At 52.1% G+C, this 25,724-nt stretch overlaps 12 protein-coding genes across 12 annotated transcripts; 4 read left to right on the top strand and 8 right to left on the bottom strand.

The window, feature by feature from the left end:
- Positions 1 to 3: 3 nt before the first annotated feature.
- On the bottom strand, positions 4 to 423 carry EI97DRAFT_446602 (uncharacterized protein; the record flags this gene model as incomplete). The annotated part of the gene is made up of 2 exons (XM_033800039.1): positions 4 to 30; positions 70 to 423. 2 exons carry the CDS (start codon positions 421 to 423, stop codon positions 4 to 6), a joined length of 381 nt encoding a protein of 126 aa, XP_033648995.1.
- A 1,848-nt stretch (positions 424 to 2,271) lies between these two features.
- EI97DRAFT_428197 (uncharacterized protein) lies at positions 2,272 to 3,892 on the top strand (the record flags this gene model as incomplete). The annotated part of the gene is made up of 7 exons (XM_033797241.1): positions 2,272 to 2,429; positions 2,480 to 2,825; positions 2,887 to 2,974; positions 3,023 to 3,117; positions 3,169 to 3,208; positions 3,261 to 3,435; positions 3,501 to 3,892. The coding sequence occupies exons 2-7, from the start codon at positions 2,722 to 2,724 to the stop codon at positions 3,890 to 3,892; spliced, it is 894 nt and encodes a 297-aa protein (XP_033648994.1). The 5' UTR covers positions 2,272 to 2,429; positions 2,480 to 2,721.
- Positions 3,893 to 3,936: 44 nt separating this feature from the next.
- EI97DRAFT_437827 (uncharacterized protein) lies at positions 3,937 to 5,068 on the bottom strand. Its single transcript, XM_033799418.1, has one exon. The coding sequence runs from the start codon at positions 4,878 to 4,880 to the stop codon at positions 4,047 to 4,049; it is 834 nt and encodes a 277-aa protein (XP_033648993.1). The 5' UTR covers positions 4,881 to 5,068; the 3' UTR covers positions 3,937 to 4,046.
- Positions 5,069 to 5,686: 618 nt separating this feature from the next.
- Positions 5,687 to 6,088, top strand: EI97DRAFT_387854 (uncharacterized protein; the record flags this gene model as incomplete). The annotated part of the gene is made up of 2 exons (XM_033796149.1): positions 5,687 to 5,862; positions 5,974 to 6,088. 2 exons carry the CDS (start codon positions 5,687 to 5,689, stop codon positions 6,086 to 6,088), a joined length of 291 nt encoding a protein of 96 aa, XP_033648992.1.
- Positions 6,089 to 6,850: 762 nt separating this feature from the next.
- EI97DRAFT_487487 (mannan endo-1,4-beta-mannosidase-like protein) lies at positions 6,851 to 8,775 on the top strand. The gene is made up of 3 exons (XM_033802181.1): positions 6,851 to 7,076; positions 7,136 to 8,142; positions 8,196 to 8,775. The coding sequence occupies exons 1-3, from the start codon at positions 6,941 to 6,943 to the stop codon at positions 8,454 to 8,456; spliced, it is 1,404 nt and encodes a 467-aa protein (XP_033648991.1). The 5' UTR covers positions 6,851 to 6,940; the 3' UTR covers positions 8,457 to 8,775.
- Positions 8,406 to 9,941, bottom strand: EI97DRAFT_428191 (NAD(P)-binding protein; the record flags this gene model as incomplete). Its single annotated transcript, XM_033797240.1, has 2 exons — positions 8,406 to 9,712; positions 9,779 to 9,941. 2 exons carry the CDS (start codon positions 9,939 to 9,941, stop codon positions 8,874 to 8,876), a joined length of 1,002 nt encoding a protein of 333 aa, XP_033648990.1. The 3' UTR covers positions 8,406 to 8,873.
- Positions 9,942 to 10,847: 906 nt separating this feature from the next.
- On the bottom strand, positions 10,848 to 11,972 carry EI97DRAFT_267761 (methyltransferase type 11). Its single transcript, XM_033794263.1, has one exon. It carries the CDS (start codon positions 11,741 to 11,743, stop codon positions 10,940 to 10,942), a length of 804 nt encoding a protein of 267 aa, XP_033648989.1. The 5' UTR covers positions 11,744 to 11,972; the 3' UTR covers positions 10,848 to 10,939.
- Positions 11,973 to 14,284, bottom strand: EI97DRAFT_268231 (MFS general substrate transporter). The gene is made up of 4 exons (XM_033794264.1): positions 14,075 to 14,284; positions 13,326 to 14,027; positions 12,946 to 13,254; positions 11,973 to 12,889 (listed from the first exon to the last, which is right to left on the bottom strand). The coding sequence occupies exons 1-4, from the start codon at positions 14,143 to 14,145 to the stop codon at positions 12,202 to 12,204; spliced, it is 1,770 nt and encodes a 589-aa protein (XP_033648988.1). The 5' UTR covers positions 14,146 to 14,284; the 3' UTR covers positions 11,973 to 12,201.
- Positions 14,285 to 14,654: 370 nt separating this feature from the next.
- EI97DRAFT_387850 (ferric reductase transmembrane component 4) lies at positions 14,655 to 16,799 on the bottom strand (the record flags this gene model as incomplete). The annotated part of the gene is made up of 2 exons (XM_033796148.1): positions 14,655 to 16,227; positions 16,279 to 16,799. The coding sequence occupies 2 exons, from the start codon at positions 16,797 to 16,799 to the stop codon at positions 14,655 to 14,657; spliced, it is 2,094 nt and encodes a 697-aa protein (XP_033648987.1).
- A 130-nt stretch (positions 16,800 to 16,929) lies between these two features.
- EI97DRAFT_487445 (uncharacterized protein) lies at positions 16,930 to 19,251 on the bottom strand (the record flags this gene model as incomplete). The annotated part of the gene is made up of 2 exons (XM_033802180.1): positions 16,930 to 19,107; positions 19,223 to 19,251. The coding sequence occupies 2 exons, from the start codon at positions 19,249 to 19,251 to the stop codon at positions 17,406 to 17,408; spliced, it is 1,731 nt and encodes a 576-aa protein (XP_033648986.1). The 3' UTR covers positions 16,930 to 17,405.
- An 845-nt stretch (positions 19,252 to 20,096) lies between these two features.
- EI97DRAFT_387886 (tryptophan synthase beta subunit-like PLP-dependent enzyme) lies at positions 20,097 to 22,072 on the top strand (the record flags this gene model as incomplete). Its single annotated transcript, XM_033796151.1, has 7 exons — positions 20,097 to 20,286; positions 20,325 to 20,538; positions 20,588 to 20,711; positions 20,763 to 20,853; positions 20,903 to 20,963; positions 21,019 to 21,386; positions 21,519 to 22,072. The coding sequence occupies 7 exons, from the start codon at positions 20,097 to 20,099 to the stop codon at positions 22,070 to 22,072; spliced, it is 1,602 nt and encodes a 533-aa protein (XP_033648985.1).
- A 12-nt stretch (positions 22,073 to 22,084) lies between these two features.
- Positions 22,085 to 25,269, bottom strand: EI97DRAFT_471176 (DNA ligase-like protein; the record flags this gene model as incomplete). Its single annotated transcript, XM_033801819.1, has 1 exon — positions 22,085 to 25,269. The coding sequence occupies exon 1, from the start codon at positions 25,073 to 25,075 to the stop codon at positions 22,085 to 22,087; it is 2,991 nt and encodes a 996-aa protein (XP_033648984.1). The 5' UTR covers positions 25,076 to 25,269.
- Positions 25,270 to 25,724: the final 455 nt, after the last annotated feature.

Raw genomic sequence — 25,724 nt, 5'->3', positions numbered from 1 at the left:
ATATCAGGTGGAATTCAAACATTCATCTACCTACCCCGCCAGTAGTAAATCGGCCAATCCTGTGCTTACCTTGGCCGTCAATTGGAATAGCTCTCGATAGTAGGTGCTGGAGTATCCCCGGCCGCACCGGTGACCCGCCATGCTGGTTCCATTCATTCCCGCGCCTCCTCGTTTGCGCCCTGCACATACATCACCTTGTAAGCTGTCATGTCGTACTCGCTGATCACCATGCGACCTCTTTCCGCTGACGGTGCTTGGGTTGTCGATCTCATTCACATTTGACATTAGAATCGAGGATGATATAGTATCTCGAGAGAGCCCCAAGTTTAGCGCTACCGACAAGATGACTGCTCTTTCATAGAACCGAATCGAGAGTCTGTGGAACATACAGACGGGCAGCAGTGAGCTCGAGAATCCGTTCATAACGATCTCGGCTCTCAAGCTCCAGGCCGAACACCTCCACGCAAGTCTCGTCGCGCGGACACCCGCCATATAAATCGAGAACGAGACCGTATACAAGCCAGAAACGAAAGTCGACGTCAGGGGATCAAGCATTGGAAGAGCTAACTCACATGCATGCTACACACGGTCCAGAAACGAGCGAGCTGCAAATACCGGCTCGCAAATATACCGAGTCTGCTAACATAAGCTTGTACTAGTTGGCCTCGTCCATACTCTCGAGGCTATTGCCAATGTCACAGTAACTTCCTCCCAGTGGTTATCATGTGCAGCAGCGTACATCGACCCTCCCGACCACCCACGTTACCGCATATCAGCTCCCTACACCTCGTATGCTCCTGGTTCGCTCCCTTTGCCTCAGTGCCCTTTCGCTGAGCCAAGAGGAACTCTCGACACTCGTCTCTCGCTGTTCCGTGTCCTGAATTGCCTTGACTCGACACGACCCGTGTTCCAGGGCACATAACGTCGGCTCCAATTCCCGGGTTTCCTGGATCGGCTAGTACCCTTATAACTTGTCCCTAGCTGGGAGTCCCAAGTTTTCCATCTTCCAGAGACAGTATACATTGTCCGACGACAACGCTCAAGCCCAAATCCTGGCGAAGAAATGCTGTACAATAGGACGGGAGGTATCGCTATGCAAAATTGTGGAGGCTGGGGAGGAAGAGTAGCTCCTCACTGTCAATGGCCGTCTTGATTCAGCCCGCGGCACCGGGGGTCGGAGAAACAGGCGCAGGAATCATGTTCGCGTGATTGCGTACCCATGGGGAATACACGCGCAGCGTGAGAGTTGATAATACTACGTCTTGCACACATGTGTGAAAATTTGGGGAATATGAGGACCGCAAGCTCGACTTAGGTGGACGCGGTGCACCCTACGCTTGGGAACAGCGAGGCGTATTACTACCGGAATCCTTCTCATTCCCGGATAAACAGACTTCGAAATCTGCCAACTGTCGATGAGTAGCGACAGAACGGTGTAGGTAGGTCTTGAATCTGACATTTCCGTCTTGTTGTTGGTGATTCGGATCCCTCAGGAGTCCGTAGAAGGATACATGCCAAGCTTTATTCACGGAGCGAGCCCAACCCTCACCTGAATACAATACTTGTCTCGCAAGAGAATCGTCCGCAGTATAACAGCATACGTCATCGACTCCATCAGTACGTGGGGCCGCGCTGCCAAATGCAGCCCGCTATCCGGGTAGTAGCCTCCAATGGGTATCATTGCATGGCGCTATCGACTATTAATTTTCTCTAAATGACAAATGCAGTCACCAAGCGCGCAACCGTTGGAGTGTGTACTTGCAATGCTTGGGGAAGATGTACGCTTATAATGCCGCTGAGATATTTAGGGTCTTCTTCTCATGCGTACCCTAGGGTAGACCATAGCCCCCTAACACAAGCAGCCGCTCGACCTATAGCTACAGGATCGATGGACTTCGACGGAATAGACGTGAAGTCGCATATAGTTCCAGGTCCCATTTGCCTGAATAGAAGGTGCACGGGGCCTATCTGGTCGCCTTGCGTACCCCGCAATTTGCGAGCGCAATATGGGTACCATACCCTATACTCCGTTCATACCATGGGGTATGTAGCGAAGGTAGCGTCCAGGCTGCGGTATTTATCATATGCAAGTAATCGTTTGGGCTAGAACCCTTTCTGCGACAAGGCTCGCTTTCCAACAAGACCAACGTCAAAGCGTTATGTTACTTTGCATACTTCGGATATTGCATGCGATATAGGATTAGTGTCGTAATGTACGGTTAAGAGTCCCTTTCTACTTGTAGCAAACTCTCACATTTTAGATGTTTCTTAGTCAAGCTTGCCTCCCCGCCGTGTTCGTAGAAAAGGTTTTATTAGTACTACGGATAAACTCTTGATATTATGTTCTCCTTACTCGTTGCATACGGTTACCAGGATGTTTCTGCACCCTTCCAACCGCATCCGTCACTCGCCTGACCAAGCCACCCGCGGTTAGTCCACTTGCCAGGCATACAAGTACAGAGGCTTAATATGTAGTAAGGAGGGTGGAGACCAGCATGCAGACCAGGGTACAGGCACCAACAGGGGAGAGTGCACTGAGATGTGCTCACATACGAAGTCACGGGGACTAAAATCATTAACCAGACAGTCCTGGAGGGAACAAGCCTCCGAAAAAACATATAATGCTGCCGAAGTACGTTTCCATTGCTAACCCGCCACAGTCTATTCGTTGCTTCCTTTCTTACGGAATCGTACCCGCAAGTCTTCTATTCATTCCACATAATGAAGTGCTTAGCATTCATTTCGACATGCGCATCTCTGTTGTCAGTGGCAACTGCTCATGGCGGCGTTGGCACATATACGATAGGGACAACCGCTTACAAAGGGTATGATAGGTCTAGATGTTACACTTACTCTTGTCCACGGAGGACTAAAACCTTCTTCTAGCTGGCAGCCATACAATTCCGCCTCCGGTCAGAAGTCTATTCAGCGACAGTACTCTACTTTTGATCCTCTTCTCATTGCCGACCTTAGCGTAACTCATACCGACATTTGGTGTCCGGATGGGGCTGATTTCACGTAGAAGGTGCAGATACGCTGCAATAACGCTGGTGCCCTTGGTACGGGGTTGTCTGCTACTATAGCGGCGGGAAGTACGATAAAAGCGACCTGGACACAGTGGACACATCGCCCGTCTGCTATTATGATTTACATGGCCAAATGCCCCAGCTCAGGGTGCAATAACTGGGACGGCGCTGGCAAAGTTTGGGTATGTCGTTGATCGGACCTCTAAGTCTTCCCTGACACTAACGCTCCACAAGTTCAAAATCGACCATCAAGGACTCGTCTCCGGAACACAAAATGCGGGAATATGGGCCGGTGATGCGATCGTGGATACGCTTAACTGGACAACTACCATCCCGGCGTCACTTGCCCCTGGGGAGTACCTTATTCGACATGAACTCCTCGCCCTGCACCAAAGGAACAACCCGCAGTGTGAGTCCGAATTCACCATGGTCAACCATACAATAACATGAAGCGGTATAATAACTGCGCCACAGTTTATCCCGAATGCGCCCAGCTTATCGTGACCGGTAGCGGGTCAGCTTCCCCACCCTCCTCATTCCTTGTGTCTTTTCCAGGCGCGTATTCGGCGACTGACCCCGGCGTGGCGTTCAATATTGATGGCGAGGCTGCTAAGACGGCAACGTCGTATCCCATCCCTGGACCCGCCGTTTGGGATGGCTCCAGCAATGCTCCGCAGCAACCTGAGCCTGAGCCGCAACCAACGCCAACGACGCTGCTGACGAGCGCAAAGCCAGAGCCCACCGAACCTAGCTGCGAGGTCGCTCGGTATGGCCAATGCGGAGGACTGACATATACTGGATGTACGGTTTGTGCTCCGGGCAGCACATGTAGAGCTAATGGGGATTATTATTCTCAATGTCTATAGAATGTATTAGTTTACGGTTTGGGATTTTCTATCAACAATATATACGTGTAGACTGAACGCGAGTCGAAAATCTATAGCGGATCCTTTGTTAACTGTATAGGCGAACAGTTACATGCATTTCAGCTAAACAACATAGCACTCGCTCCCGCATTAGTTAGTTACAGGAGAAATAATTCTGTTGCAATGCATCATGAAGTCGCGCAAAAACCCCGTCATGCCACGTTCTGAAATCATCCCACTCGTCTCTAGGCATTGTCGCCGACAGGAAAGTCAGCCATCCGCCCACGATAAAGTCGGCATAATTCGCCTCCTTTCCTTCAAGATACGGTCCTTCGTGCACCATAAACAACTGTGCCAGTGACGTGAGTGCTACCTTGAAAGCCGCTTTGATCTGCTCCCTTGCCTCGCCCCTAATACAGAGATCATCCCAGGAGCTGAGATGTGCGCGCTTGATCATCACAGCCTTCACCTCCTCGGCAGTGTCCGGGTTGAGAGGAAGGTACTGGCCAACAAGTACAACATGAGCAGACATAGTAGTGTCTACATGTTGATTGAACCTGGCGTAGGCCTTGTTTTTAGACCCCAGGTTCGAGGTTAGTGGCGCGAAGAATGCCGCGTCCTTGTTCGGGCTCTCATAGTCGAGTCCAGTGCTGGTGGTGTTCGTAGGGAAGAGGCAGCCGCCTGAGCTAGGGAACGTCTCCTCAAGATAATTGGCGATGTCGAATGAGTCCCCTAGGATTCTACCCGAGGTGGGATCTAACAACATAGGCAAGGTATAGTAGTCGGTCCCGTCGTCGAACTTCCGCACTGGTGGGCAGCAAAGGCCCTTCCGAACATCGGGAATATCGAGTATATCGACCCAGGTAGTCTTGAAAGGAACTTTCTTGAAGCTCAGCGCGAGACGTGCCTTGGAGGGATTAGGAGCGTATGAGCGAGGCTGTAAAGGCGAAGAGATGTCGTAGAGGACAAGGGGTTTAGAGTCGGTCATTGCGAAGGCGACGATGTCAACCGCGATTCCGGCTAGTATGCTAGAGCTAATGCCCCAAGGTGCGCGATGGCCTGTAGTATGCAAATACAAGGTTACGTCCGTTAGAGGCTGCAAGACAAGAGGGAGCGGTGCGGGGCCTACGCCAAGTAAGGCGGGGGTGCTGCTGTGAGGGCCTGCAGGTGTAAACTCAGTGCTGCACTAAACGAAGAATGCAAATACTAGCTTACGTCCGTTAGAGGCTGCAAAACAATAGAGTGCGGTGCGGGGCTTAGGCTAAGTGAGGGGCTGCTGTAAGGGCCTGCAGGTGTAAACATATGGTAGTAACGCTGTCTTGGGCCTCTTTTCCCTGTATAAACCCCGCCGCTTACTCTCCTCTACGGCCCAATTCGGTGTCACAGCAGAAATCCTACAGACCCTCTGTTTATTCGCACAGAAATAGATTTATAACCAAGGATGCAAGCTTACCCTAATACACGTTGAGCACTTATCACCCTGGCAGCAGAATCCTTCAATACAACGACCCTCAACGAAGTCTTGTATATATGCGGTGAGCGCAACAGTTCAATATAAAGCAACACGAATGATTGCTGTACGGCCGTACTGTATCATATATAAGAAAGACCTCCGTCCTGGCAGATAGCCACTGAATACAACAACCTCAGCGTCTTCTGATTCTTTCAACCTACCAAGTTCTTCAGTTCACGGCTCCTTGCCCAGATTTCACGATGCGCGTCTCTGTTGCAACTCCCTTGCTCTTCCTCCTTTCGCTCGTCCACTCCATTCCGGTTGACTCCGACGCTGTCCAAATGATACCCAGGGAAGAAACGGCCAATGATGAACCCGTGTTTGCACTTGGCACAATGGTCGTCACTGTCTTCAGCGGCGACACATGCAGTGGTTCCAACAGTCAATTCACTGTCACGAACGGTGGCTATCGATGTGTTGCCGTCAGCAATGCGAGATCTCTCTCGGTCTCGGGAAGGTACGAGGAGATCCAAGTCTTACCCATTCAGTTCACTTCTCTTTGGTGCCTCAGAGCTTTATCAACATTCGTTGGCGTGCGGTTTTGCTCATGACTGTACTCTCTATACAGCAACTGCTATGTCACTACCTGGAGCGGGACGGACTGCCGCGGCAGTTCGTATAATGTTCAGTATCAAGGTTGCCATGGGGTTTTGTTCGGTTCGGTAGAGGTGAGGTGCCTGTAGAGTCTTCGTGGCGTTCCAGCGGAAGGATATGGACATGGACTCGGGCACGCAGTATGAACGCGCGACCTTTGAGGCTTCATTACAGTTCTTGATATCACTGCTTGCGGGAGATGCTGGCTCTGCTTGTGTTCAGATAAGTGCTCGTGGCACTTGCGATTGTTATGCTTCGGTAGCAGAATACAAACAGGTTTTACCTGGCGTTGTTGGCTTGACGCATGCTGTACGGTAGCCCAATATGTGCTGACCAATACTTCCCCATTTTTTTAAACAATATCTCTCCGTCTTTTGCTTAGGTAGCGGTCTTATGTGATTTGGCTTAGGGGTCAGTACAAGTTCTTATTTCTAATCTACCTCCCTTTGTATATAGGGTGTCCCCCTCCCCCTAGTATAAAGGCAACAAGACGATTATCTAGTCGCCATCTCTTACCCATCTATTGACTGACACATCGTTGCTGTTTGATTGGCGATAGGGCGCAGTGTTAGCTAGGATAGGGGCAGTCTTTGTTCTTTGTGACGTGAGTGAAACTCTGAGGAATTATCCCGTGTACCGGGATTTACCATCCGCGCTCACTGTGGTTAGATCAAGCGCTCCAGATGAATTCATATTGCAGGCCAAGCGACTAAAACCAAATCTCCCCAGCCTAGGCGGTTGCAAAGACCATGTGCGCGTCTATTCTCAGCGAATGCTTTTATCGGCGTGAGCGAAACACTTCGTAATATCTTCGGAGAGCATCCTTCTTCCGGAAAGGTTCAGTTAGCATGCTAAACTAGAGAGATATAAAACAACCACGGCTCGAGCTTTTGTGCGAGCTACCCCCAGGCTCACTGTTGCGGCCTTCGAGCGTTGAAGAGATGCGCGCCTTGATTGCATTCACTGCGCTGGTGCTCACAAGCCATGCGGCAGCACAATTCGAGAAGAGAATCTACCAAGCCGAGCAAGCCGAGCTGAAAGGGGTAAAAGTTGGTACCTCAGTGCAAGGCTATACTGGTATTTGCTCAATCACTGTTGGAAGCTGCGATTGAGCTTATCCGCTGACCGGTTTTCAGGTCATGGATATGTGGAAGGGTTTGACGAAGCCTCGGATAGCATCATCTTCAGCGTGAACAGCACCTCCACTGAACTCTTCGACCTTGAGATTGTGTACAATGGACCATACGGAGACAAGTACACGACCGTGGTCCTAAACGGAGCTGGAGGCTCGCAAGTTCCGCTCCCTGCAACTACAGAGTGGAAGTCAGTGCCCGTAGGTCAAGTGCTTCTGAACGCCGGTATCAACACGATAGAGTTAGAAAACAATTGGGGCTGGTATCTTGTCGACGCCATTGGTCTCCAGGTCTCGAAGCAACGCGGGCCCCACCACATCACTACTATACCCGTCAACAAGAATGCAAACAGCGACGCCAAAGCACTGCTGGAATATCTCGGCAGCATCTATGGAAGAAATATCCTCTCGGGGCAACAGGATCAGGCTTCCTTGGACTGGGTGACCCAGAACGTTGGCAAGACACCAGCAATCCTGGGCCTGGATCTCATGGATTACACTGAATCCCGCAAGTCGCGCGGGGCATCTTCTACGGATGTTGACAAGGCTATCGCGTTTGCGAAAAGGGGCGGTATTGTGACGTTTTGTTGGCATTGGGGCTCTCCGGTGGGATTGAAGGATACCAATGACCAGTCATGGTACCGCGGATTTTACACCGATGCGACAGATTTCGACATCGAAAGTGCGCTCGTTGACACGACGAATGCTAACTACACGCTTTTGCTGAAAGACATTGACACCATTGCCGTGCAACTGAAGAAGTTGCAAGACGCAAGTGTGCCGGTCATCTGGCGACCACTCCACGAAGCGGAGGGGAAATGGTTCTGGTGGGGAGCCAAGGGACCCGAGCCGGCCAAAAAATTATGGAAGATAGTATATGATCGTCTGACGAACCTGCACGGATTGAACAATCTGATCTGGACGTGGAACTCGGTGGACCCAACTTGGTACCCTGGCGATGAAACTGTGGATGTTGTTAGTGCAGACACGTACTCTCTGGGGGATCACGGAGTAAGAGCATAGCAACATGTATCATCAGCCAATAGGGTTCTAACGTTACACAGCCGATAGCTGCAACCTACAATAGACTGCTGGCTCTTGCAAATGACACGAAGATTATTGCAGCAACGGAAGTTGGCTCAGTCATGGATCCCGTTCAACTCCAGGCATACGACGCAGATTGGGTTTATTTCTGTGTTTGGTCAGGTGACTTCATCAGCGGTGGTCGTTGGAATAGCTTGGAATTCCTGAAGGAGATTTACAACGACCCTTATGTGCTTACTTTGGACGAGATACAGGGATGGAAGGGGGTTAATACTCAATAAAATGGCAGGATAAGGGTCCAGGGCCGAGTGCCTTTCGCAGGTGTATACACATGATGCCCTGATTCACAATTGCTGGTAACTCTGACGTCCAGGTTGACGACCGAGTCACTATGGACTAGCTCGGTTTCCCAAGATGTATTTATGGACATGCAAAACTCGTTGTAACGCGGCAAGGAGAACTGCAAGCCCCGGTCCATTCTCTCCAACTAGTAGTACATGTATACGTACAGGCCACTATTTTGTCCCAAGTCCGCTGAATGGTGAGAGACGAGGCTTTAAGCAAGGCGGTTAGCCAACGTGTGGTAATGCATATACCGGAAATCCAACGCCAAGCGAACGCCGATCCGGGCCATAGTAACGTGTAAGACACTTGTTCATCTCGTCACGCTCGCTGTGACCCAACTTGTTCCATTCCCGCTAAGCCTTCCTCTTCTTGGAGGCATGGCCATTCTCGCTGCTCTTGGGCTTGAAGGATTCAGCATACACCTTGAAGAAGTCCTCGGGTTCCTGCGGGGAATTTCCGGTGACATTGACAAAAGCAGTCGTCGAAATGTAGTTGGTCTTGCCCTCACGAACCAGGCTGTAGTATTCGAGAAGGTACAGAAGCTCGCTCGGGTCACTCTCGCTCTGAGCCTTGAGAACCTTCCTCGCCTCAGCCTCGGATATGTCTTCAAACTTCATGTCGACACCGAGAGCTTGGGAGGCGGCAGCTGCCAGTTCACTGCCAGTGCAGAGCTTGGGACCGGTGAGTACCATGAGCTGACCACGGTGACGGTCGTCGAAACCGTTCTTGCCTTTGCCTGTGAGGACATGGGCTGCCACCTGGGCGATGTCGCCAAGTGCGACGGGGGCGAAGAGGTGGTTGGAACCAATGGGGAGGGGCAAGATTCCCTCCTTCTGGGCTTGCGGCGCGTAGGTGAGGAGATTCTCGGCATAGAAACCAGCACGGATGACGCAAGGGGAATGTCCCAGGGGGGTGGAGCCTTCCCCTTTGGCGCTCAAGACCAGTGTTTCCAGGTCGATGAACTGGCGAAGGTGAGGCTGCTTGTCGCGCTCGGCGAGGTCGCAACCGGCCGAGCTGATGAAGAGGACATTGGGGACATTTGCCTTTTTGGCAGCGTTGGCCAGCTCGACGGTGATGTCATACTTTTCCTTGTGGGCTGGTGGGATGAGACAGATGGTATCACAGCCAGACTGCTGCAGAGTGGTGACCATGTCCCGCATGCGCCCGGGCTTGTGGGGGATTACCTTGGCACCTGCGGTTCTCAATCAGACAAGCTCTGGCAGAAGGACGGATGCAAGGGGCGGGCGAATTCACGCACCCAATTGAGCCAGCTCCTTGGCCCTTCCGGAGGTGGGGTGGAGGGCCAGCACGCTGAGCGAGTCGACCTTGGTCTTGAACGTGTCGTCGGTGAGGATCAATTCGGCAATGAGGAAGCCGGTGTTGCCGTCGGCAGCGGTGATGCAGATGTTCCGGGTAGACATGGCTCGGGGGTGACTTAATCGACGTGGTGAATGTATTATGTGAATTTGAATCCGGGAATACGAAGAGGAGGAACCTATGTAGGTTGTGGAGAGCAGAGGGGAGCAGAGGGAAGTAGAGGGAATTTCGCTGCACAGCGACTATAAAAGCAAAACAAATGGTTGTGCCTTCGTCATCGTCACTCTGGGATCACGGTGACGTCACGTGCGACCCAGGGCCTCCATGGGCCGCTGGAGAACCCCTTTCTTTCTCTTGGCGGTAGACTAGATATCTGGACAGAGACGGAGACGAAGTCCAGACCTGGACGAGAGGACATGTGCCTTCTCGGGTTACAGTAAGTACGTATGGATATCGGAATACTTGCATACCCTAGGGTACTGCTACCAGTGACTACTAGTACCACTACTGCCCCACGACTTTGAACATTTATTACTGACTGTTGAATACACAGACACAGTAGATGGCGCGTAGGATGATTGATTGCTTAACCCGTGACGTACCGTTATGGTCGACATGTGATGGGACAAACTGATGTCGCTGCGGCTGGGCCGATGTTTGCGGTGGACATACAGTAGAACACCCTCAACAATAACGGCACCAGCGGACAACTTTGACCGTTTTCAGTTCAGCACAACAACCAAACCATGACTGTGGCAGCGGCAGTGGCAGTGGCGGGGACCGTGGTGAAGATGAAGCCACAAGGGGCTAGTACTACCGCCCATACTATGTACAGTCTTCCACCTCTACACAGTACTAGTATCGAGGGAGGTGAGGATAAAGTTGTGGGGCGGCAACGAGCTAACAGGAAAGGCTAACCGGAAACAGATAAGCGTGATTTGCTGGCCTTCCATACCTACCTGCTGTGTACTGTATAGGTGCCTACCTATCGACACCTCAGAAACAAACCCATGGAACAAGTGATTTTCTACCGACCATGCATACACAGTACTACTGTGGTATGTATAGCGGCACACAGCCATCCGCGATAGCTAGGCTACCGCTACCGCTTCCTCGCCGTAAACAGCACCATGTTCTTCGTCACTCGGAACACCCCCCCTTCCCTCTCCATCGCCTCTCCAACTTCCCTCTCTATGACCTCCTTCTGGCCCCGCTCCAAGCCCACCTCCCCCAAGCTACTCAAGTAGTCCACAACCGGCTGCACGTCCCCCACCTCGAAATGGCCCGGGAACCGTTCCTCAGTCACGTCCTTGAATCCATTTCGGACCAATGCCTCTTGCGCCGTCTCCGCCGTTATCCTCGCCTGTTTCCGTATGGTACTTGGCCTCCCCACCTTGTCTCCAAGGGCCAGCAGTTCGTCCAAGTGGTCCATGCCGTTCAGCGCAACGACGACAGTGCCATCGCGCTTGAGAACCCGCCAGAATTCGCCTAGGGCCGCGTCGGGCGAATCGACATGGTATAGCATGTGATTTGCGACCACCGTGTCGAACGTCTCGTCGTCGAAGGGCAGCTCCTCTGCGCTGGCCTGCTGCACATGGACCTTGACACCCTTGATTTCATTCGCAAGCTTCCGCAGCTCCACGCACATTGCCGGGGAGAAGTCGGTCAGGGCCAGATCCTTCGTCATGCCAGCCAACGGCGGCGACTCCCGCCAGAGTTGGCCAGTGCCCGCACCCGTTTCGAGAACGGAACCGCGTTTGGGAATGCGGCTCCCTGCCCAGCTAAACCAGCCCTCCGAGTGCGTGTTCCATGCATGGATGGCCAGGCGCGCCGCTAGCCGATCGCTGGTTGTCGTGTATTGGGAGGCCGCATGTTCGGACGGTTCTGCCGTGGTTTCGCTGGCCATGGTAACCTTTAGCCGCGCTTGCGCTTCGTCGTGTTGCGTAGGGTGTAGTGCCTAGGACCTAGGTGTGTATGGTGTATGGTAGCTCCTCCGCCGTGGAAGGAAACTCCAGTGTTAAACGGCGGTTCATATGGCCTAAGCTACTTAGCTACCCTATCTATACGCGAGGCCCGCCAGCTGGAAACCGCACAAGCAACCTCTCCGGTTGCGCGCATTTGAGGCAGTTTTTGATTCGCATCGCTCACTAGTAGCAAGCCTCCCTGTGGGATGCTTATCGGGATCCGAGAGTTGCGGCAACAGGTATGCGTGGTCGCATGGCTATTTGACCCCTAAATCTCGGGCGTACTATTCATCGTCTTGTCACAATAACTACTGGCATCCATGCAGTACTTGCAATCCACGCGGCTCAAAACACTACATGCATGGACTGGGTTTCCGTCGTGAGGACCACGCGGAAAGCGCTAAAGGCTAGCACCCTGCCTATCATTCTCCTCCTCTATATCATTCTGCTGCATTTCACGCCCGTCTACCCGATCCAATCTTCTGAATATCCACCAGAATAAAGCCGCGTTCGCACCCATCACCCCCGCGAGGACTGCATACAGCACAACCATGTTTGGGTCCTTGGCCGCTGGACTCACAGCCATTCCTAGCGCACTCGCCAGTCCGGCCGTCAATTGCGAGAACGCCATGACAATCGCCTTCATGCCGGTTGGTGCCTTGCGGTATGCGTACTCGAACGCCGTCACGAACCCTAGGATCTCTCCAATGGCGAGGAGAAAATAAGTGGGTATTTGGAGAAAGACGGATATGTTGTTGGGTTTTCCCGCTCCTGCTGAGCAGACGAGCGGACGCGAAAAGCAAGGTGACGAGGCGTAGATGGAGCGTTGCAGTACTGCTGCATACACCATTGACAACCCGCAAAAGACGAAAGCACTGACCAAGCGTGCGATGGGACCAAGCTCTATGAGATTCCGGGCGAGGACGGAATACAGCCATTGGATAAGAGGTCCGAAGATGATGCAGGCGACGCCGGAGAAGGCCTGAGGAAGGTCGTTGGGGATGCCGGAAAGGCGCATAGAGCCGGCTTGAGATACCAGGTTGTTATACATCTGAGAAACGACAAGGTAGAAGAAAAGGAGGCAAAATCTATCAACTGTCGTCAGGATTCGGGATAGGCGAGTAGAGGATGACGGGGAACTCACATAACACGGCAGGCAACAAGGCCTTGCTTGATTTCTTCCACAAACTCGTCGGTCCACGGTACGATGCGCCGAGATCTTGCTTCTTGGTATGCTGGTTTGGCGTGATCTAACCTTAGCCCGCTCCTCATTGAACAAACCAGCACTCTGCTTGCTTGGGGCAGCATGTTCCCCTGTGGTTCAAGCTTGATAAACCATCCACCCCAAAGTAAGAACAGCATGATGCTTACGACCAGAGCTCCTGTTGCGAGTAGATATGCTTGCCAAAATCCGTATCTGTGTTCCAGGTATGTGACGGGAATGGATGCAAGACTTGCGATGTTGGTAAACCCGTTTGTCTGTCAGTAAAGCTTGGTGGGATAGCGTACTCGGTGGGAGCTTACCAATAGTACGCATTGTAAACAAACTGCAACGTCCGTTCTCGACTAACAACCACCAATCGCCCTTTGATCTTCTCTACCCTTTCTGCTTCCTTCCCACAGTGTACTATCTGGTCTCCCAAGAAGGGCGCGTAGCAAGCCTTTATGCTTCCCGCTCCCAATGCCACAAATGCCATTGAAACGACGAGCCCGGGCAGGCCTGCCTCTCTTTCAAGGCTTCTGGGCGTGCTAGTTGCCGTAATCACAACGCACCCAACCAAGTAACACGCTAGCCCCAACATGAGCGTCTTATACCGGCCTAGTTTCGAATCACTCAGAACCGCAAAGAACATGGGCGTCAAAAAGGATATCAGGAAAAAAGCGTTGGACATGTTTGTTGCCATTGCTTGCCCTAGGCCCAGAGCCCCTGGGAGGCTATTGTAACGGACGTCGATACTGTTTGGCTTTGTGTGCTTGCGTGGATGTTGCATGTAGTTCTGCCATGGCGCAATCAGGCCGAAGTAGGCAAAACGCTCAAAGGCTCCCGCGAAGATGACCGCCCATGCTGCGAAGGGAATGCGATCCACGACTTTTGGAAGGCTGGGTAGGGCTTCGGGACTTGTGTTATTTGGAGAAGGGTGGCGAGCCTCGTCGTATCTGCAAAACGATTGTTCTGATGTCACGGATCTTGTAATGAGTACTGGAGTACTGCCCAGTCCATCTTTGCTGTCGCTGTTAAGACACTGTAGGATACATGATATCGGTATACATACTCATCTATTCCAGAAGCGTTCTCATGAGGAGTTTTCTCCATCTTCAGTTGAGCTTGACGGGGGAGTTGCATATTTGCGAAGGTTGAACGCGAATCTCCCTCAATAAGGCGGTTTTGTTCTCGACAGTTGTTACAAATGCGGCTCCTAGCCGTTCATAAGGTCCCCACCGTCGCAAATTGCATTGTACCATCCGATGCCTCGTAGCGACTTTCTTTGGGGCCATGTGATCTGTCAAAGGGGGTTTCATTAGCAGCCACATCACCTATCATTCGAAGAACAGAAACCTGCTCAAAGGTTCTCAACCCCGCTTCTGCGGCGGATACGCATGCCAGGTGGATCCAGCCTAAGTGCACGAACAGGAGACTGGGGAAGTGTACTCGTCACCTAACCTACTGGGGTCAGGAAAACGCGTGGGGCAAATCTGCCACTCTGCATCACAGCGGTACGACGCATCGAAGTGGGACCCACCCGAATACCGCAAGCACGAATGGGAGTTGTGAGAATAGCACTTCCCGAAGAGCCTTCGAAAGTTTACACTGGCCTCACTGAAACAAGCTTGGAAGCTCGTGTGCCGGCGATTCTACCAGCTGAAAGCCTCAACATCAAGTTCCCACACGACATCCTTTTCCTTCCGCCTGCCCCTCCTCGCAACACTATCCCTCACTGCATCACATAGCCCTCCTGGACCACAAACCACCACGCCAATCCTGTCCCACCCGGCGGCCCCCTCCTTGTCCAGCAAGCCTTCGACATTCAATCTTGACCCAACAATCACCTCACACTCTCTCATACTTTTCAAGACGCAGCCGAGGTCGGTAACAAGGCCTTCAGCTTCGCTCTTCACACTCCAATGAAGCTTCACGTTTGGATGATGGGCGAGGTAAGGGAGAACTGCCGTGATACCTATACCGCCAGCAATTAAAAGCAGACGGTCTGTCTTCAGAACCCCAGATGTTGAGTTGTTTGGATAAGGCCCGTCAAGGAAGGTGAGTAATGAAGCGTCAGACTTCAGGGCCTTCGTTAGACCCGCCGACTTCCGCACATAGAGCGAAATACCACTGGTGGTAATGTGCTTCGATTCCCGTCCAGATATAGCCGTGGTAGACACACCGGTCTTTTCAATGTCTTCATGCTGCGAGTGTTGGGATCCTGCGGATGAAGAATGCGAGCTTGCTCCCATGAGGCTGTGGTCGCGGGAGGTGAGTAGGGCCGTAGGGATGATGGAGAATGGGTGGTTCTCCCAAGGTCGTAGCGGGTTCAGAGTGGGGAAGTAGGCGTATGTGTGCTTCCCCGGGGAAGCGTCCCATCGCACATCTTTGATATCGATCCTCACGATGTTTGTGCTGACATCGCGCACCTCAGCTCTCCTGGCACCGTTCTTGAGCAGGCGCAGAACGCGCATGAGGCGGTCCGCGAACCAAACTGCGCATGCTGCATAGATCCAGAACTCGTATCCCCACTTACGGCTGAAAAGAAACTCGACGTGGTACCACGAGCCGACAAGGACGAACACCGCCAGAATGATGTGTAATATCAGGAAAACCTCGTAGCTCAATCGGCGAAGATATAAAGTCGAGGCCACGACCATGATAACAACGGCGAGAGTTGCAACGATACCCCATATCCAATATGGCGCTACTTGTTCAGTGGCTAGTTCGCCTCTGGCTCTGTAGAGGTGCAACTCCGTGATAGAGTGAAGTATCACCTGGAGGGCAAATATGCGCGCGACCCATCGATGCAGCAACATATAGGTCGAATGGCTCCAGTTGGTAAGCCAAAGGAGGATGTTGTTGCGCCCGGAGAGTAATATGACGAGTGGCGCGAGGGCAAAGGCAAGGACACCAGTGCGCGCTGAGACATAGCCCATAATTTCTTCCCATTGACTGGCAAACCACTTGTTCGGTTGATAGGATCGGTAGCCCGCTGCTGTCAGGATGACGTTCAAGATCACGAACATGAGGATGTACCAGGTTTGTCCCATCGTTGGAGCGTTTCCAAGTTGGAAGGGAAGGGCGCGGACATGGTACGTGCCGACAATAGAAGGATACACGAATCGAGGCTTGAGCCAGTCGAGCAGAGTCGTCATGAAAGGGAGATAACCGAGCACACTGAAGAAGATTGGTGTGCCAAATCCGACTACCAGCAGAATGATGCTGGGAAGTGGTTAGTTCGCCGTCTTTGAAGTTGTCGGCCTTCCTACTCACCCGTATCGCGAATGGATCGTCTCCGCATATTCGAAATGGAACAGCGTGCCCCTGTACTGCTCCCAGGAAGCCTCATTATACCTTGCGGTGAAATTCAGCAGTGGCATCTCCTCTTCCATGTCCAACTCCCGGGTGGGCTCGCCATTCTTTGCTAGTTCCACCAAGGTCTCTGCGTATGTCCACTTCGGCTGCACGTTGGGGTCTCCAGTGCATTCGTCTGCCCAGTATTCCTCCAGTCTCCACGGTGCCACATCTGCACATTTCGAGTTGATGCAATAAGCAAGAGTGGTGAGCCATGGGGTATCGTTCGCGCGGCAATCGGGAGGCGTAGGTCCTGTGCCATGATTGTGTGCTCCATGTGCGTGTTCATCAGTCGAGCAAATGAGCATGGCGCTTTCAAACGAGCTGCGACATGCGAATGCGCAATTGGGTTTGTACATTTGAATGCCATAGCCGATGAGTGCGAAAGATCTGCCTGCAAAGGCCAGAGCAAGTAGCCCCAAATTTGTAGAATCCTTCATGTTTCCCGGACAATGGACCACGAAACAGTCGTACGGGGGAGTACCAAAGTACGGCTCGAAGGCCAGAGCTTCGGAATTTGGAAGGTTATCCGGTAGGTACAGCTGTTGATTAAAGTAGAAGATCAAAGTAGTCCGGAGCACAAACGTCCAACACGGTCAACGTAACACATGTGCCATCAACAGGAACAAATTCACTCGACGTCTGGCTCCGGGTGGCGCCTTCCGCGGTGTCTGGGCGGGATACATGCTCAAGAAATCTTACAGATGCAAAACATGCTCAAACAATAATGGCCGCCAAGCGGAGAGGAAATATAAAACCTTGTAGGACAAGCCGCGAAATTTAATCCGCCGGAGGGCATCCCCATGGTCTGGGACCACAACTCCCGCAAACTTGCGCACCTGCAGCTGCAGAATGGTCAGTAACCAGTTGTGAATTCACCCGCAAGGGATGTGAGCCGGCTTGGCGGGCTCTGTGCTGTGTAACACCCCTGTGCAAGTACATAGTAATTGCGACCCCATATTATTGAACTGTTAGGCCATCCCAACCGTAACAGAAGATAGCAGCATGAGCAGGTAGCTTTGATTGGGAGGAAACTTGCTCATCCTTCACGGCTCCTCGACCTCGTACTCAAAATGCCGCTGGATGTACTCCACGCGCTCGAGCAATTCCTGGCGGGACGTCCTGCTCACAACGGAGAAGTACGCGATCCACCACAGCGAGCTCGCGTCTGGACCCTCGAGCACATCACCACCCTTTTTCCTCGTGTAGTAGTCCACCACATGCTCCCTCATGTGTGGATGCTTCTCTAGAAACTCCTTGGCCGCGTCACCGGTTTTCATGATACCCGCTCGAGTTTGTTGTATGATCATAAGGGAGAGATGGAATTGAGGACCTCCCTGAAAGGGCTGCGAAAGCGCGCGCAGCCGTGGGATCTCTGGAGAGCCGAGCGCGAGCAGCATACGGAGTGCGTAATAATCCACCCCGTGGGCGAGCAGGACGGCGACCGATTCCAGATAGCCCGGCGGCCGGGCATTTATCTCGTGAAGATACACTGCCACCTCTTGACTCTCCGCAATTTTGGGCTTGGGGACTAGGTCAACGATCCCGCTGGTTGTTGACCCATACCCAACTGTCGCGTTTCTCACCCTCGCCTCACAGTGGAACACCCCTGACCTAAAGCCCTGTCTAAGGATACTACTTTTGAGGTGGGTGCGAATAGCATCTTGTTCAGCCTTGGGCAGACCCGAAGGTATGACATTCTGTGTTTCTTGAAAGTTTGCCTTGAGACCGGCGCCCTCCTGGTCTGCCGGACTAGGAAAGTCGTCGTTGATGTCCAGGAAGAGGATTTCGCCATTCAGCAGCACGAAGTTGGCATCAACCTCGGGACCATCGATATAAGGTTCAACTACGACGGTAGTGCTTGGTTTTGGTGCTTGCGCGTGCCGGTTTGACGCTTTGCGAACGGCGGATTTCAGTTCTGCTACATCCTTAACCTTAGACACACAGTCGCTGCTCCACCCCACAACTGGCTTCACCACGAGCGGGAAACGAAGAGGGTGCTCGCGGCGCTCAAGGTAAGGTCCAAGGTCGTCGGCGTGAGTGAGGACAAAACTTTCGTCAGATCCAACTGGCTCCAGGAGTCTTGTTCGGCCCTTGTCTCCAGCTATTTCGTACGCCTCAACGCTTTCGGTTGGCAAGCCTAGCATAACGCAAGCCCTTGCAATGGCTGGAAGTCGAACGTCGCTGATAGTGACAATTCCATCGATTTGCTCCGGATAACTCTTCACGGCGTCAGCTATACGAGTGGCGAGACCTGAGTCCGGCGAGATATCCACAGCAACGAATGCTTCCCGAAGATGTGCCCAGGGAGACTGTGGATCTTGGAGCCAGTGTCCAGGCTCGTCCAGAACAACCAGCTTGATTCCAAGGGCAACTGCGGCTTTCAACGCGCGTTCTATGCAATCAATGTCCTCGCGACCCTGCACCCAGGCGATGCGCCGGCTGATGATCGGTTCGGCTTGAAGGAAGGGGAGGCTGAAGCGGTTTTGCAACTCTGTTTCAACATCGTGTGATATGGCGCCATCTTTTACGACCAGAGCGCCAATAGCGTCGGGTAACAGGAGTCGAAACAAGGTGGCACGATCTGGGATATCGACTTGCTTCACCTTTTGAAGAGGATCAAGGAATGAGAAGACGCGAAGTATGTCTGGCCAGCAATCCAGTCGATATTGCAGTAAATCACTCCGAATAACGTAGCCGCTTTCCGATGAAAATAAGATGCGGACTTCCACCGGGGCGGCAGCGCAACTGCGTACGCTCAATTCGTTGATAGAGAGCAAAACCCTGTGGATAGGTGATTGCACGTCGAATGAGATGGACTGGGAATCATAGCGCCCTGCAAATGTGTTCGGACGTCCGCTACCGTTGTGTACCAGAATCTTCAACGACCATAGCGAGGCTGACGATGTAGAGATGGGAAAGGGTGGCCAGCAAAGCTCGAAGTGCCCTAGCAAAAAGAAGAGATCGGTCAGTTCCGCGACTCTCAAGTGGCCGCACATTGCATGAGGAGTAGGGAAGCCCTTGCACACTTACCGCATATATGTGTGCCATGAACGAAATAGAACTGAGTAATTTTCTCTTCCATCTCCAGTCTGAAAATCTTCAACAGTCTCTTCAAGTGACAAGGCGAAGAGAACGTGCGGGAAGCGTAGTAATGGCCGAGTCATCCACCGTGTGAGCTCCTAACTGCATAAGAGGGCCGCGTGCCGACAATCTAGGGTCTGAGGCTACTTCGGGACACTCGGTGAAACTCGGTAGTGCACATGGAGTACGTGCCCAGTAGGTTTGTACCCTGCCTCGGATTAGGGAGTAAAAGACAGTATCGCTAAATCATTGTTTCATGCACCCCGGCGTGTCGGACCCATGGGCGTCGAGATAAATCGGCCAGGACGGGTCGCTACCGTGCGCAGGTTTGAGAAAATTGTGTAATTGTGGCTTTCGGTATTGAGAGCCTGCCACGATTAGTGCAAGTTGCGATGATCTACTTGCGCACTGTTAGATAACCGTGAAACAATATCACGGAATTCTCCATCATCTAGACAACGTTAGCAATCTTGCTCAAGCTTGGCAAAAAGTATAGCATCTGGGGATAGGCGATGCTGTGATAAATGGGATGGAGATTTGCAAGAGGAACGTGCAGCTTCGAAGCCGAAGGACACCTCTCGAAAGGTCTGAGACTAAGATCCTTTGCATCCACTCCCTTATTCGTGTAACTCGGCACATTATTGCAGCCAGTCATGCCCTCGAATCCCTTGAATGTGTTCAGGGGACCCGATTCTCTAGCGCAGTTCCTTGATCCAGATAGCAGCCCACCTCTTCCACTTGTAGAGCTTCCAGGCGCACTTAATCCTCTGCGAAGGAAGGGAGTCCGCATATATGCTAAGCTCCTCACGCAGCTTCCCGCACAGAATGTTAAGTCATTACCAGGTTTGTGTATACCGTTGTTGCTGAATGCATATGGACAGCTCGACTGACAACCGGATCAATAGCGTTGAACATGCTTCAGAATGAGCACAATGCTCAACACCAGCGGATTGTGGAGGCCAGTTCGGGATCCACTGTGCTGTCTCAAGCCATGATCGCTCGAGCGCTGTGGAACCATGAAGACGTGCATGCCTTTGTGACAAATAAGAAGCATCCTGACTCACTGAAGCTTCTGAGATTCTTTGGGATCAAAGTGTGAGCCAGCCGGGATCGTGAGTTTTCAAGGCGCTGACAACTGACATAGAAATCTCTATGGTGGCCTGGCACAGCAAGAGCCATATGACCCCAAAGGCATAATGGCACGCCTGAGGAGATTAGCAGAAACGGACAGCACTGTTTGCTACCCTGGTCAATACCATAACGACTGTGTAAGTGAGAGGAGCGCATTGCAGGTGTGCATTGTTTACCGAGACACACAGAACTGGAAATCCCATGAACAGTGGACAGGAGCTCAGATCTGGAAACAGTTACCAGAGGTTCGAGTATTTGCCTCTACCGTGGGAACTGGAGGTGAGCGATACTAGTCAGGATTACAACACTATGCTTACTTCCAATCCAGGTTGCGCTGTGGGCACAGGGTCGTATCTGAAGTCGAGGAACCCGGCTGTGCAAGTGGTCGGGTACGTCGCATGAGGTTTTCCATTTCCCCTTTAATGCAGCGCTGAACTAACAAAGGGTGTGCAACGTATTTGGGGATCCAACTCCAGGCCCGCGACATTTTCCCAACTTCGAAAGCTCGCCATTTCCGTGGAGACAAACGATTGATCATTTCGAAAGCGTAGCGTCTGTCGACTCTTACCGGACTTCGATGAAACTTTCTCGATATGGCCTGATCGCTGGTCCATCGTCCGGAGAGGCTCTGCATGGTCTCCTGGTGTATCTAGAAAAGACCAGTGCGAACAATGGTTTGGACAACCTCAGAGATCCAGCAACGGGAGAGATACACTGTGTCTTTGTTTGCGCGGACCTGCCGTATCAGTACATGGATATGTACTATAGGAAGCTACCTGCCGAAGAGTTTCCACCAATCCAAAACGAAGTGAGTGACAACTTCAGTCATATGAATTCTCCACCAACATGTCTCCCTTAGGAACTACTCGATTGCGATCAAGATCCGTACGACGAGCGATACTTCTTGGTTCCCGAGACGGCAGAGCAATTCTTGACAAGAGCAGGATATGACATGGAAGATTTGCTATGTTCCAGGCCATCACCGTGCCTCTGCCGGACGCTGCCGGGCGAAATTCCAGACTTCTCATCCGGCTCTTGTTCTCTCATAAGCGACTCATCGTCCTGCGACTCGTCTGCGGTTTCCCACTCGGTTTTCTCGACACCCCAGAGTCCGGCAGGCCATGATTCAGAGCTTCAGGATTTCATGGTATTAGATCTCCGCCCTGACTCCATCTTCGGAACCTCGCATCTACGCCATTCGTATAATTTCCCCCTCCCAATGATAAAGGACGATTTATTCGGGGACGCGAAGGCGGTGCAACAGCGTTGGATGCAGCTAAATGGCCTGTTCAACGAAGAGTCTTGGTTATGGACGAATAAACGGGAAATGCTCGTGCTATGCGGGGATGGCGATTCCAGTCGTATGGCCACTGCCATGCTCCGAGCGAAGGGATGCGAAGCATACTGTGTGGAGGGAGGATTCCCCGCGCTGGAACTCACCTACGTGCGGATGATTGATGCTAGAAAGACAGCGGAAGAACCAGCCGAGCAAACCTAATCAGCCGAATCGCTATCCCCATTGGAATCTTTCTTCATCAACCCTCGTCCCTTCCTGCCAACATCTCTCGATCCAGCCAAGCCCAACCGTCCTAGCCAGCCCACCGACTTGCACCTCTTCGTGTTTGGCCTTTGAAGCCTCCCCTTGTGGAACCACAACATGCGTAGCACCTTTTTCCTTCGCGGCAACTATACCGCCCGCAAACCTGATATAGTTCTGTCCTATCCTTGATTTCACGACCCAATCCTGGTCAAGATCATCCCCAGGTGCAAAATACACCCGCATATTGGAAAACATGCAGTTCTTTAGCTCAAAGACCGAGGATCCGTGGTCCTCCAGCTGTTTGAGGAACTCGTCCCGGTCGAATTTCTGCTTCTCCACGACTCTTGCCACCTCTATATGTTTGAATAAGGTTCGTAGCTCGGCAACATCTTCGATGTCCCTCGCGTACGAATCTCCGTACTCGTCAACATTATTTTCGTACTTCTCTTGATCCGCTTCCAGAAGGTAAAACATGTGTCTGTTTGCTTCAAATGGGAGTATGAACGGCACAGGGCTCGCATCCGCTTCTGACTGCCGGATACAATCTTGAATCCAAATGGGCCTGACGATGTTTTGAGTACCGCGTTTTTCAAGTGAGGAAACCTTTACAAGGCATTTATCCGCCACGATGATGAGGTTCTCATCTGCTGACCCTCGCTGCACAACCTTACCACCATGGGATTTGACGAGCGATTCTAGTTCCGCTTTTGTCATCCTGTTTGGTTGGACTTGCTCTGTCATGATGTAGAAACTCAAACCTTCGAAAAGTGAACCCTGAGGCCCCGCATAAGGGGTCCCGAACTTAGCGTCCAAGCCAACAACGACAAGGGGTTTCTTTCTCGAGGTGCGAGCCTTTTTGCGGCGTTGTTCAACCTTGAACTCCTTCTCTTTCTCCGTGTGCTCCCGCTCAGCAGTATCTTTCAGCTCCATGAACTCAGATATGGACAAGGCATCAGACCATCGTTTATCGGTTCGCAGTTGCTTAAAACGAGGAAAACGCAAGGTGATGCTCATTCTGAATTTGTCGCTTGCCTCTACACTGGCGGCCTTGCATTCTAGCACCACTGAATCGCTCGGTCGAATCCACTGGTCGGGCCTCTCATACTGACGATTCTCAGTATGCCCGCCTAACTCGATAATGGCTGGAGGTCGCTTCGTATCCCAGTCCTTCCATTTGCCCTGTGTGCGGCCCCGGATCGCCGCATAATCTTCTCGACTGAATCCGCCGCCAACCTTGAAGAAGGAGTAACATTTCTCATACTCTGGGTCATCTTCTTTTGCATTTTTGTTTACGAGGAGGCCGCAGAGGAAACTTGAGTGCGCGCCGCCACGGTGGCCTGAACCGAAGTATCCGCCAATGACGACACAATCCAGGGATTCACCAAATTCGCTCATGTATTCGGGCTTCACTTTTGCCCAATCTTCATTGCGTTCGTTGAGACGATAGCTCGAGCGAGGATTCTTCAGGACAAGACCTTCAGATGCGTCGGCAACGACTTTGCGCAACTCAGGCTCGACTTCCGTGTGAGCATGCGCTTCGATGTACGGATGGATCTCCAATCGTCGATGGACACCTTTGACGGCAGTTTGTAGGGCGTTACGGCGGTCCCGCAGGGTGAAGGGTGTGAGGACCTTGTCGTTGAGATAGAGACAATCGAAGACGCGGAAGAGCGGGCGTTGCCCAGTATTGGTCCCTGTGACATTTTCTTTCTCAGAAATGGCTGCCGTCTTCAAGGTCCCGAACCCTACGATACGGTCAACATCCATATCCCATGTAATCATCTCGCCATCAAGGATGATGTTGTGCACATTAGGATGGAAGGCGTCGGCTATGAACCGGGTTAGGGCGCCTGCCTCAGCGCCCTCTAGATGCTTTCCGTATAGATATGCGTAGTCTTTGGCCTTGCGGGACCAGAATCCAAAAAGTTTACCTCCAGGAGCACTTGGATCCTCGATCATGTGAAGCTGCATTCGCTCTCCATCCAACTTCTCCTCAATCCAGAAGGAGTCGTCGTCTGGGCTCTGGAGCTTCGCAACCATCTTGTCGATGGTGCCAATCTTGTTCTGAAACGCAGCCAACTGCGGCTGGAAACATTGCATGAGGGTAATGCCGGTCTCCTCGCCTTCCAACCGAACCTTTCGATCATAGAGCTCCCAGCAGACTCGGCGTAGGTTCGAGGAGATGTTGAAAAGGGCCTCTGCATCCGGGTGCCATATATCGAGGAATGTCTTCTCAGTAGCGCCAATCTTCATCTGACGCAGAATGATGCGAATCAACCAGGTCAGCTCTTCAGGGTTCATGCGCCGATAGAACCTGCGGAAAATGCCGTACTGCTGCTCCTCAGACCCAGTCTGAGACAGCTGGTCCAACATTTGATTCACCTCAGCGATACTCATGTCTCCCACCTCCGTTTTCAGTGGTCTTTTGGACAGGACCTCGTAGCATCGGCCAGCGAAATCTCCGGCTGTGGTTAATGAGGCTTGGCGTAGCTGCCCGGGAAGCTTCCAATTGACCATGCTCTTTGCATCGTCGGAATCCTTATTGATTTTGGTTACTCGAATCAGTAGCTTGGCAATGGCCTTCTCTTTGAGGCCATACATGGCGCGATCGCGGTCCTTTTCCGGGATTATCAGTCGCATAGCAGGGTAGAAGTCGTTGCCGACCTTCTTTCGCCAGTTTGCAATGAAGCGCTCTATGATGTTCCGGCGGGCTTCGTGAGGGGAGAGGTTAGAGTGTCCGTGGGGGCCCTGCTTTCTCCGCGCGGCTGCCGGTCGATTCTTCTTGGAGGATTCCAGCATAGGGTTGAAGAGCTCGGTGAATAGCGAATGGAAGGGGAGCGTCTTGTGACGGTTGTGCGGGCGATTGGGGTACTTGGAGTCAAGCTCTTCAACATCCTCGCCGTACATGAGGCGCTCCTCCCTGACAGCGTCCTCGTCTGCCATGTCGACGTCTTGCGGCATGATATCGGATTGGAATAGCGCAAAGGTGGTTTGTCCAGCTGAAGTAGATGGTGGATGGGGGGGAGGAAGGGAGAGCAGGCAGAATCGCGATCCGCTCAGGTGCAGGTGGCGCGTCGATGACCGACGCGAGTTCACGTGATGTTTAACGTCAGCGACCGGCTCGTGCACGGGACCGGCTTGTGCACGATTTCGGGATGTTCCACCATCTACAAACTTGAGGCTGTACAGGCCATATATATATCAAAATCACCAGATTTTTTAGTATAACAATTAGAGAGGCTTATTATATTATTTAGAAATAATATATAACTATATTTCCTGGCGGAAGCGGCTAGGTAGCCATATCTTGCGTGTGTATATCTGTCAGATGGTAAGCCAGTTTATGGACATCCCATCTAGGACTGAAGAGGAGGACTGGGAGAAACTGTCTGTACCGGTACTGTCTGAGGATATGTGGCTAGTGATTTTGCAGTGGCTAGTGCCTTGCACAGCCTTGGTACCCAGAGAAGGAATATCAAAACTAGTGTCAGGCCTCAGCCTCACCTACACAAGCACACATCTGAATACAATCAGTCAACCCATCTTCAATCAATCTTTCTATCACCGTGACATCTTCAGATACCATCAAATCTGACAATTAAGAGTCTCA

This window comes from Westerdykella ornata (assembly GCF_010094085.1).
Source record: "Westerdykella ornata strain CBS 379.55 unplaced genomic scaffold EI97scaffold_58, whole genome shotgun sequence".
NCBI classification, from domain to species: domain Eukaryota; kingdom Fungi; phylum Ascomycota; class Dothideomycetes; order Pleosporales; family Sporormiaceae; genus Westerdykella; species Westerdykella ornata.
This window is presented reverse-complemented; position numbering and strand designations above follow the sequence as displayed.